This window comes from Neofelis nebulosa, chromosome 11 (genome assembly GCF_028018385.1).
Source record: "Neofelis nebulosa isolate mNeoNeb1 chromosome 11, mNeoNeb1.pri, whole genome shotgun sequence".
Lineage (NCBI taxonomy): Eukaryota > Metazoa > Chordata > Mammalia > Carnivora > Felidae > Neofelis > Neofelis nebulosa.
The window spans coordinates 62,585,595-62,597,803 of NC_080792.1; the positions used below are offsets into that span (position 1 = coordinate 62,585,595).

Consider the following 12,209-nt stretch of genomic DNA (forward strand, 5'->3'; position numbering starts at 1 on the left):
TGACAACTGACTGCACACACAGCCCAAACACATCGCCTGGTTGGGAAATTCGATGGTAAAGAAGCCAAAAGCTTCTCACTCAAGAGGGAACCCTTGGTCTTTTTATAACAGGAAGTGTTTGAGGAACACACAACATCCAACACAAGAGTAACACAATGATTTTAAAAACTGCATTGAGTTGCTACACTTAAAAATAATTTAATATCATAATCCATATTAATATTTTTTCCAAGTAACAAAAGGAGTATTATAACTTTTCTTCTGTGCTTTCATCTAACCTATTCTGACAGGAAGACTACTTGAGAGGTAACTAAAGAAAATTTTTAAAAGCAAGTGACCAACATTTTGAACCGATTTCAATTTAAACGTCGATTATGAGTTATAAAAAAGTGAGAGTAAACTCTTAAGGAAACATTCATTATCTAAAGCAGTGCTGTCCTAAGATAAGGCACACAAACCAACATAGTCTATTTAATAAAAATATTTAATGCTGCCAAAAAGTATAAAAATACAGTAGGAATGGCAGTACAATACAAAGTAGTCTCTCCTAATTTATTTCTTTTACATCTTTCTACATTTCATACACACATTAAAAAAACTTAACAATACATCAAATTAGAGGGTTCTGCAAAGTCTTCTGCTGGTGGTGCTCTTCTTTCCCTGGATGTAAAGTTTACTCTGTAAACAGACAAATGTGAGGCAATCTACAGGTTTATCAAGCCTCACTTTAGTTTCCGGAGTGGGCTTCAGGTCTTGCTTTGCACATCAATGGTTCAAAATTTATAGCTGCAGAATATTCTCAAGTCATGAATATTTAGGTGTCTGTCAATCTTGGCCTAAAACATAAAATAAGAAGTCATCTATTCAATTCAGATTTACCAAACACACAGACATACATAGACACACACAAACATAAAAGGACTAACAATGAACTAAAAAAGCAACTAAAAAACATTCTAACGTATCACATTCAACCACACTAAGTGCTTCACTGTTATCTTGGTAAATCTGCTTATGTGCTCGATTTTCAAACAGAATTGGTGGTGTGAGGGAGACTCATGTTAAAGCACCGTAACTCATACGGCTTTATCAAGAATTACTAACTATGAATTTCTCAGGTCATCCTGCATTACTCAAGAAATGACCTCCATGTGAAATACTGACAGACAGACGGGTTTAAAAAAAATGTACCCACAACAATTTAGCAAGATTATATGGTATGTGCTAAACTTACCAATACTTTGGAATTCAATGCAAAAGTCTAATCCAATTTGGACCTCCACTGTATCATACTGCTAAAAATATTATGAACGTAAGGTCTGAACATAAAGTTGGCTTATATCTTTAAGTCACGGACTGTTAGCAGCATGCTTTTTTGTCCTGAAGGATAACACTAATGATTATAGCAATACAGAACCGAAGTGACATCATTTAGGTTACTACCAATATAAAAGAAAACACAGACATAAAATAATTGACATATTGTATTTTAATGTCAAAAAGTAAAGATTAATGAGAGTTTAAACAAGCAACAGACAGATGAAATAACTATTTTAAGGGCAGTTTTTGATGGTATTTCACAATATTTGCAAGTAACTGAACTCTGGAGGTAAATGTTATTTCCATTCTTCCCCTGACTTCCTTCGCTATGACACACACAAAAAACCCCCAAATCTAAATAAATACTTATTATTGTCTCCATATGTATAAATAGGAATATAAACCATACCCACACATTCTCCCATAACGTTTAGTCAAAAACTTCCAAATACTACAAACTGGGCTTTTTCCTAACGACCGACTCTTCCTACTGAAGAATAACAATACCAAGCACCTGGTCTTCTGAATACCCCATTTCTCTTGATTGTCCAGCACAGAGAAATGTCAAGTCACCAAGAAACATTCTCATTAGGTGTCTGTGAGTCACAAAACCTACTACGGATGCTTACTGCTGGGTTCTGCTGAGCCCTCAACCAAAGCAGACATAGTAAGGAAAAGTGCTTCTTACTGACTCTGATTGCTGTAAAAAACATATTTATTTCCCATGCATTGAGAAAATCTGCCCATCAAAACAAAGCAATTTAATCCACTCAATCAAAGTGAATGAAATAATGGTTTGCTTTAGAGAATATTCTGGTGTTCCAGTATTTCTCTGGTTCAGTGGCAGTTCAACCTGTTTTCACAAAAATTTTTGGAGGGAAAAACTTCGGTTTGTTTCACTCAAAAAACAAGAAGAGGGTTACTTTGTTTTTTAACAAGTGGTTGTCTAATTCTTTCCACTTAAGTATTTGAATATTCCATAAAAAACAAAGTCATAATAGAAGCAGAGTGAGGTATGGAGCTACTGGAATTTCACAGACAGGAGTCTGAGTTTCAGCTGTCATGTACTAGTTGTGCAACTGTGGGCAAGTTACTTATTCGCCTCTGACTTACTTTTGTTATCTTAAAATAGGGTAATGTATGTAGAAGAGGTGTTAGGCAGGTTAAATTTAGATTATGCAGTTAAGCTGACTGGCAGAACTGCAGGTGTCCAATAACACATTGCCGTCTTCCCCAGCAGTGTTAAAGATTCACCTACCAATGGCAAACTATTACTTGTAACAACTAAAAGAATTTGACAGCATTTTTAAAAATTCATTTTTTTCTTTGTAAATATTATTCTGGGGGATAGGAAAAGTCAGATGGAATCATTGGCAGTGTTAACTATTTTAAAAGAATGTATTTGTTTACAGGACTGAGAAGACGGGCTTTATTTTAGGAAAAAATATGTTCACTTGAATCACTTCTTGCTGATTTAACAAGTCAAAGGTAAAATGGGTTCAAACAAATCAAGTGGAATTAGCCGTGCGTGCTGCAAGCTTTCTGTGGAGAAAGCGCCTGTGCACACTGTCCAGTGTCATTCTGGAACAGGGCCAGATTTACAGACTGAGCATGATCTTCCCAAGCTGGCTCCATACCTGAAGTAACAGAAAGTCAAGCTGCATCCGAAGTATTTTTTGCCACCAGATATTCACACTATTTTTTACTGAAAAGAATCACAAAACCTTTTGTAAAGGTGAGCAAAGAAAGCATTGCCTTATAGAGAAAACAAACATATCTAGTCTCCCTTTCCTGAATTCACCAAACTCAAAATAACTTCGGTTTTTTTTATAGTGGTAATTTGAAATACCGACACCATCACGTCTACAAAAATCTATGTCAAATTAGAGCAACAATAAAGAATTGATGCTTTTCTTTAAAAAATGGTCTCTATAAAGAAAAAAACCTTCCATGCAATTCTTATATACTATAAATACTATGTATATAATATATACTATATATAATACACTATGTATATAATAGGTACTATATATATATATATGTATATACATATACACATACACATATATTAATACTACCTAATGAAAAACCACAGTACTAAAGTAGACTCTGTAATATCGCCACTATATCCTGTAATTCCTATATTCCGCTCTACATTATGAAACCAAAATAGAAGGAGTTCAAAAGATTGAACTTTGCAGTCTCCCAGTGGACTACCCAGAGACGGTCAGAGCTCTTTAAAATTTTTCACTGTCAGGTTGTTACTGATAAAGACGAAGCCTTTCATACCAAGTAAAAGCTTCTCATCTGAGTCACTGCTTCCACTTGGCAATGCCCTGTGATGGAATAAATGACAGTGAGGAAAACATTTTCCCCAAAGAAGTTTCCAAAATTTAATGGCTATTTCTCTGAAGAATGTTGAGGAAAAGCACTTGTGCAGAATTGCTGTTGCTGGAGCAATCTGAATGTGGTAAATATTGAGAAAATGCTTGCTGATGAGGGAAAAATGAGATGGCTAAACTCATAACCATTTTCCTAGAAGTTTGTTCTTTAGAACACTACCCATGGAAGTGAGTGGCTTAAAACTCCCAAATTAAAAGCTTAAATTCTCAGGTCTAGAGGGACAATGAAATGGCCATCTCATGGCGAGGACATGGAAGTAGCTGAAAGCATGCAGTATCTGGACTGGGGAGGCCCAGGCAGAGCAGGCACTGTGCAGCTCACACAACCCGAGTCTCTTCCCACTGAAGCAAGTCAGCACTTATGCATCACAGACCTGATGGAACAAGAGAGAGCTGAAGTTCTAACATATTCACTCTTGTAGGAGCTATGGATGACGTCATCCTGAAATAGCGCTTTGAAGATAAGTATTAAAAAATGGAATCAAATCTACACAAATGAACTAGGGAAAGAGATGAAAGAAACAGGTCAACTCCAGAATAAATCATTCAAGGAATGATCAAGACCCACATATTAAGTCAGTAGAACTTAGTTTGGTTATATGGAAGAATATTACCTTCAAAATATTATTCGTAAGATTTTGTGCCGCTATCCTCTAAATAATTAGTCAAGGCCAAATGAAAGGTTTCTTAAAATAAGAGAGACTTTATTATTAGCTATTGATGTAGAAAGGAGAACACAGAACAGACACTTCTGCACTTAGTTTCAGACCAGATCACTGCACCAAGGTCTGACCTCAGCTCCCCCCCACCATTGGAGTGCAACAGATTTCGGACATCCAAGCCCTTAATCCTTATTCCCCACTCCCCTGCCAAACCCACGTGGACTGCTGGACAAAAAAAACCCACAAAAAAACAAATAGATGTTTACAGAAGGTGTGATTCCTCAACTCCTGCCTGAACATAGGAAGAAGTGGATGACATACATAATGGCATTAGGCTTATAAGAGACTATATTAAGAAAAACCTCTGTTAGGTTTTGTGTCTGAAAGTAAAAACCAAGGCAGACCAAATTTTAAAATCTGCACAATAACCAGGCAGGCACCCTGGGGATGTAGGTACTTGCTGAAATAGAATATACAAAGGTTAATGACAGTATTTCTAATATAATCAGGTTCTGGCCTGTGTCTATTTACATAGAATCTAGTCAGATATTTTTCTAAGAGGGAAATGACTTGTAGGAGGTAAGTCTTTCTTTGAGAATGATCGATTCTAATCTACAGAGCCTGATTCAATGACTGCAGCATAAAAGAACCTAGCAATGTTAAGTCTCAGGTTGATTATGGCTTAATAACAACACTTACTTCAAAAGCGTATTGTAAGGATTTAATAGGATAATCTATAGAAGTGCATATTAGCACAGTGCCTGGTACATAGTAAATGATCAATAAATGATAGCAGTTTATTGGTACCAATCAATAAATGGTACCAATACTTTGAACTGACACTGAAAACAAAGGACTTGATATAAAAAGTGGAGGCTGCTCCATTCCATAAACTACTTTTTAAACCAATATGTATTTTTTGATTCATGCCATCAATTCTAGTGTATTTAAAATGAAAGGGACAAAAGCACAAATATACATAAAATTAACTTAAGAGTTATAATTACTTCTCGTAACATACCTGTTAAGCAGAGATATTAAAAAAATAAACAAAAAAAAAATCAATGCTTTTTTACTTCCTCTTTTTTGTTCATTCCTTTTGGTAGAAATATATCAATGCAGTCAGCATTAATTTGAAGACAGAAGAGGAAAAGGACAGAGCACATATATAAAATATATCCTAAACATGAAGAATGGTCTTTATATTGATCTAATGTTCTCTATACACTTTCACATGTTACTTTTTTTTTAATCCTCTAAGGATTCAGTAAAAGGTATTATTTTTATTTTATATACAGATAAACTAAAAATGGAGAACTGTTTTTACATGTTATATATAAGCAAGCATAGATAAAAATTGCTAATAGGCCAGCATAAAATACTTAGCTACACTTGGAAACAAATACGTGACCAGTTGGTATAGCCAGAGAAGACAGCATTAAATCAAAGACAGCTGTCAGTTTATCGGCAGGGACAGATATGAACACAAATGCACTATATATTAATGTAGATATCCTTTCTTAAAAATGATAAAGCCTCTGGCTTTTTAAAAAACCTTTTTTTCGTCCTTAACCTATTCCAAAAATAATACTACCTCATTAAAGTCAAACTATACAACTTTTAAAATCTGTTATAATTAGAAAATATTAGGACACACAAATTTTGTAAAATGTAAAACCTACCGCGGATTGCTAACTTTGTCGTCTGGCTGTTACCCGAGAAGGCAGGAGCCCGGTCTGTGTCCTTCCCTCTGACTAGCACACCGCTTTCAATAAAGGGGCCAGGATGATGACCCTGGGCACCACAGCACATGTATTTTTAATAATTAGTACATGGAACCCACCAAAAATATCATTACTGGTAAAAACTCAACACACTATCCTTCAGGATCTGCTTGAGAGGAAAGATGACTAACCCCTGCAGAAGTTTATCAACAAATGTTTACTACACTGAACATGACTGTTAAGATATATGACAAAAAACACCACTCAGAAGGAAAGAAAGCAGACAAAAAGCAAAGCTAAAATCCAGAATCCAGGGAAGCACATTTACCCTGCAAAGGGGCATCATTATCAGCATTTGTTTTTTGTAAGAAGTTTTTACCTTTTTGTTTAAGGCAAGGCTACTTTCAATTGAGACTCAGTATGATCTACCCATATTTTACTTGCAGAGTAATATACTGCATTTTAGCAAATATAAACCAAGGCGAATTAGAAAGGTTTTAAACCAGTAATGACGGGTCCCGGTACCTGAACACAGGTTTAATGCAGACAGACATAAAAAAAAAAAAAGTCCCTCTTACCTCCTCTCCATTTAAAGGTTACAGGGCACAGTAATACTGAATTAGGACACAGGCACAAGTTACGTAAATCTTATTTAATATGTAGTACCACCTACATCCTTTCAGACTTTCAGCATAATTTAACACATTCAAAAAACTACTCAAATCAATTCAAAATACCTATCTATACCAATGGTTTTCAAACTGTTTTTAAGATTTTAACTGTCCCCTTAAAATAATTAAACCTCATGCAGCGATCTTATGTAGTATATAAAATAGATAAAGCAGAGATGCTCTGGTTGAAAGTAAAGGCTGGTAGGTTGGAGTCCTTCCAACCACCTCGGGGCGACCCTTCAAAAATCCAATAAGCGTAGTTCGAAAACCAGTGAAGTAATGTGACTTTATTATATCAGTAATTAAATTTATAACAACTATTTAAAGTTTAAGCTAAACAAGTTAAACACTGAATGGAATGTTGGGATATGAAGAAGGCTAGCACTCAAATGAGCAGTTAAATTCACCAGACAATATGCTTTAAAGATACCCATTAAGAAGTTAAAGGGACAAGGTCAGATTTGTACATCATCATACTATTTATTGAAGTAGAAAGAACTTGAAAAAATTTTACTTCAAAACTTCAGTATAGTAAACTGAAACTGTGGATAATAAAATGCTGCTCCTTATTTTTATTTCCTAAAGCATCGTTTACCCCAACTATAAATTAGGGTAATTACATTGAAATGTTCATGAAAAATAAACAGTATCCATCATGGGCTTTACAGAAACCAATTTCTTTACAAAGTCTTGAGACCAAATGTTACCTGACTATGCCAGTAAGGAGAATTTTCCTTCAAAGATATTTTTAGGGAAAATTTTTGTTTCTTTGTTTGTTTTTCTTTTTAAATTTGGGAAAACTGTAAAACATAAAAGAAATGCAAATATATAGTAAAAAGTGCTTATTTAAAGTTAGTTCTAACTGCTCATATCAAACTTCTCTTTAGGAAAATGTATCCAGTACAATTGAATCAACATACAATTTATTTTTTTATGGTAACAGATTTTGCATATTGAGCTTTTAAAAAGTACATTTAACTACAAAAGTAAGATTAAATACTTATAAAATATATTTACCCTGAAATGATTAAGAATATAAAATGTTGATGCCCATGTCAACAGTACATTATACATTACACGCATTATTTAAAGGTCATTTTCTTTCCAGTAATAATGTAGATAAAACCACAATATTTATTGCTTGTTATCAAGTGCAGGTTAAAAAAAATCCAGATAGCCTCCAAAAACAAATCTTTGTTTTGAGGATTTCTCAATCTGGTCAGGTGAAATATTACACTGAACATGTACGAATACAGTTGCAAAATGTACCAGTTTTCAACAAGCATTCAAGTCTTTATTTCAGATAGCTGTTTACAGTTTGGGGACAGTATCCTGAGATGTTGGGCTGGGGACTGAATATATCACTTGTCTGGTTGGTATCTATTCTACCGCACCATTTCTGGGGTGTGAGGAGTTTGCTAACAGACAAACCCTTGTGACTAACGCAACACTGTCAGCTATTAGTGCGGGAGCTTGCGGGGCAGAACTGTTATTTATAGGACATTCTGCTGAAACAACAGTGTCCAGCCAACAAAAGCGCCCACCAAAATGACTGACACAAACCCCATCTTAGTGAGAATAGGTTGCCAATATAACCACCTTTTCCTTTTTCGTTCAGTCTCATTTAGCCTCTGTTTCATCTGCTGCACCTTCTGAGCCGTGTTAGCTTTTCTGTCCTCTCGAATACGTTTCCGTAGAACGCTAGAATACATAAAAACAAATGAAAGGAAGTGCATGGTAAGACTTAATTACTCTAATGCAGAGGACCTAAGCCCAAATACCCACCTCCCAAGCCCCACATTTTTAAACTCGTTAAAACACTAGAATGAAAAAGGGGAGGATTTTCAATATTCTAAGTGGTCCAGAGATGTACTCTAATAATTCAACAATTTCTGGTACAATTTTCTATCAATAAATACTTTTGGCAGGACCTGAAAATAAGTACGGTGCTCTCTTTTGTTGAAATGTGAGCTGGAGGCTGTCAGCTTGTTTTCTTCCTAAGCAGCTGGAAGAGGTGAGGGATAAGAGTCCCTGGCATCTAAGCCACTTTTGTCTTTACGTGATTTTCCACAAAGCCACTCATAAAAGCTATCTGCTTCATACTTCCATGAAGATGCTACCATGGGATGCCTACCTATCTGTTTGTGAGAATACATTGCTTATTTCACTTATTTCACACTTATTTCTAGCATCCATCTTCCTATTCGATACAGAATGTCTGTTCCAATGGAAGCTCTCTGACTCCCAAGACACACAGTCCTAGGGCACTGTAAAGAAGAATGGCTAATGGCAACATGTACATTACTATATCTTGCCTTTAAAAAAATTTCACAAACTCCATCTCCTCTTTTCACTTATTTCCTATAATACAGCAAAAACCTAACCAGTTTCCTTGCCTCTGAATTAAACATTATTGCCACAGTAAGTGTTCTTAAGTCCAGCTCTCTAGTTGTGTAGCTTGATTACAAATTTTGAATGCCTTGTCAGTCTACTACATTAAGAGCCAACTTCCTCCCTCCCCCCAGCTGAAATGTTTAACCTGAATCTAATAATGAGAAACAATCAGAGGAATCAAGATTGTGGGGTGTTCTAGAAGGCAATTGGTATACCAGCTGCAAAGATGTCAAGGTCAGGCAAGGGAAAAAAAAGTGGTGGTGAAAAGTTCCAGATTAATGGAGACTAAAGACTAACATTAATCAAATACAATCCATGATCCTTGATTAAATCTTGAATTATTTCTTTAAATAGCTACAGAGACTGGGATCATGAAAATATTCCAAAATTAGATTATAATGATGGCTTCACAACTCTGTAATAAGGTGGATCTTTTAGACTACTAGAGAAATTTGAATATACACTATATATTAGATTATTTTAACAATGTTCTTTTCAATTCTGTTCTTCCATTTCTCCCTCCACTCGACCCCTAGAATCCCTCTATTCTTACCTTACAGCATTTAATTTACAGTAAATAAGTCATGTTGCTAATTTGGGATCTTGTTTTACTCCCTAAATATGTTGGCAACTTGAGGCTCTATTTTGCTTATCTCTGTGTGCCCTTTGAATTTTAATGTCTTCCTCACTTTACCTATCATACACCTGGGTATCTTTGGCACTCTGAACTCTGCTGTAATGACTTGCAAAAATTATTACCTGAATTTAAAATTCATTATTAACAAATATGTGTGTACCTTCCAGTGAAAAGAAATTAAGTTGCATTCAAGTGCAGGTGAAACATATATAAAATATGTAAAAGATTACATGTACTTTCTCCTGCCAGAAGCGTGAGGCCAAACAACCAGGGTGCAATTCAGATAGAATCTTTAATAGATTATTTCATTTAAAAATTTCATTGCAATATAGAAGATAATTATAATTTTTATCTAGTGTTGATATTTACCATATAACTCCAATATGAGTTCACTGTTATATGATTATGTAATTAGTGCTTTAAATATTATGTAAGAGTTTAAGAGGTTTTTCTTTTTTTTTTTTTTTTTGAGAGAGAGAGAGAGGGAGGGAGACAGCAAGTCAGGGAGGGGCAGAGTGAGGGGGAGAGAACCCCAATAGGGTCAGAGCCCAACACAGGGCTCGAACCCACGAACCATGAGATCATGACCTGGGCTGGAAGTTGGATGCTTAACCAACTGAGCCACCCAGGCACCCCATGAGGATTTTTTAAAGAGGATTTTTATGATATTTAGAGAAACTGGTTGTGGTTTTGGTTGGGTTGAAAACAGAATTCTTTCCCATGTAGAATAATGGAATAGAGGCTCTTGCTTTCCAAAAATGTACTATATGTTTTCAGGAATGGAATGAAAACAAGTACCAAGAGATGACATTACTTAATTTAAGAATGCAATTTGAGAGAAATAAGAACTATTCTCTATTTGTGAATCTTTATTTACTTAGTTGGGCCTAAGGAAATTATGCCCATGTAATAACCTTCCCAGGTCTAAACAATTCTATGATTCAAAAGCCACAAATCGGTAGGGAATGGTTCCCGTGGGCCCTTGCCTTCGGAAGGCCACATGGAATTCCTTACAGTGGCACCCACAGCAGGCTACTACCAATACATGTCCTGACAGGCATACTTCATGCTATGCAAACACAAAGGAGAAGGATCCAAGTAACCTGACTTTTCATTTATCCAAACTGTTCTCCACTCAGTGACCTGGGTTTATGGGTTACACTATAATTGAGAACACTGGCTTTTAAACTTTAACAGCAAGAAATATCTTACGGTCATCACATCAAAGTAGCCTCACACATAAATACACTTATACATGCACAATATATATGCCAATGTATAGAATTACTATATTATGTAAAGATGTTAAAATACTTAGCTATTATCTGTGATACTCTGATCTATTTTATCCTCTAATTTAAACTCTAATTTCTATTTTATTGTATTCTATTATTTAAAAAATGCTTTTTGTATAACTCACTAAATTATTTCATGACTATAGGAATGTGACCTTCATTATGAAAAAACTGACTTGAAGGATATTTAATAATGAAAATGAAAGAAAAAGTACTGTGTTCTATTCCCTTGAAACTGAAATTCCTTCAATAAGATCTTGATTTATTTTATTAGCCTCCCTAATGCAAAGCTATAAGATCAGTATTAAAATTTATTAGGATTGAACAATACAATTTTTCATGGCAATCTTTCTTTTATGCCCTTTCACTTTTCTACAACCTTGCTCTCAGTCTTCTCTGTTCACAATCCTTACTTTCCTACTGGGGCCCTGCCTCTGCTTTCAAGCCCGACCTGGTCTGCTCTATCCTGGGGGTGGGGGGAGCAAACAACCTATGTATGCACATACCACTTCCCCTGCCCCCAATAAAACCACCTCCACAATCACTCTGTAACTCCTGAGTGGTTTTCCTCTTTAGGAAAGATTAAAAATCAACACTTTTGAAATACTAAGGATACCGATTCAATCATCAAGCCTGTGTTCCATTTAATTCTGCACATGGTACTAGCCAAAACAACAACATTAGGAACCTGAGAATCTTATTACCGATAAAGACAATTTAAAACAATTTTGATCTCTTGGTTTAAAAGTATTCTAATTAAAGTGAAAGAAGGAATAAATAAGCAACTTCATGCTTTAACTTTAGTTTAAAACCACTAGAGCCATAAATAAGGAGTAACACTGCTAAGTCACTAAACTCTTCAGTACAATACATAATAACACATATGTATTTATTGTCATGTTACCTGTCATAGGATTTCAGGTAATTTTTATACTGGTGAAATACAGAAGTGAAGCTACTGTAATGTATAGGAGAACAGAAGTGAAGCTACTGTAATGTATAGGAGAAATTTTCATGGTGCCCCAAAATCCCAGTGTTAACAAACAGGACTACAACATGCAATTTTCCACAAAAAGCTATTTGACAAAAAGAAGAGAGAGAACA

The 12,209-nt window shown here is 35.2% G+C and overlaps 1 protein-coding gene across 5 annotated transcripts in view; it reads right to left on the reverse strand.

Moving 5' to 3' along the window:
* Positions 1 to 466: 466 nt before the first annotated feature.
* The window catches only part of PTPN2 (protein tyrosine phosphatase non-receptor type 2), an 85,681-nt gene continuing 73,938 nt past the window's right edge, over positions 467 to 12,209 (reverse strand). For 3 of the 5 annotated variants that reach the window (XM_058692787.1, XM_058692791.1, XM_058692790.1), the window contains one exon: positions 8,048 to 8,480. In XM_058692787.1, coding sequence (XP_058548770.1) covers positions 8,273 to 8,480 — 208 coding nt within the window. In that variant the 3' untranslated portion in view covers positions 8,048 to 8,272. Of the gene's footprint in view, positions 837 to 7,486; positions 7,580 to 8,047; positions 8,481 to 12,209 lie in introns of those variants that run through there. The other 2 variants (XM_058692788.1, XM_058692789.1) reach the window with 2 other exon arrangements.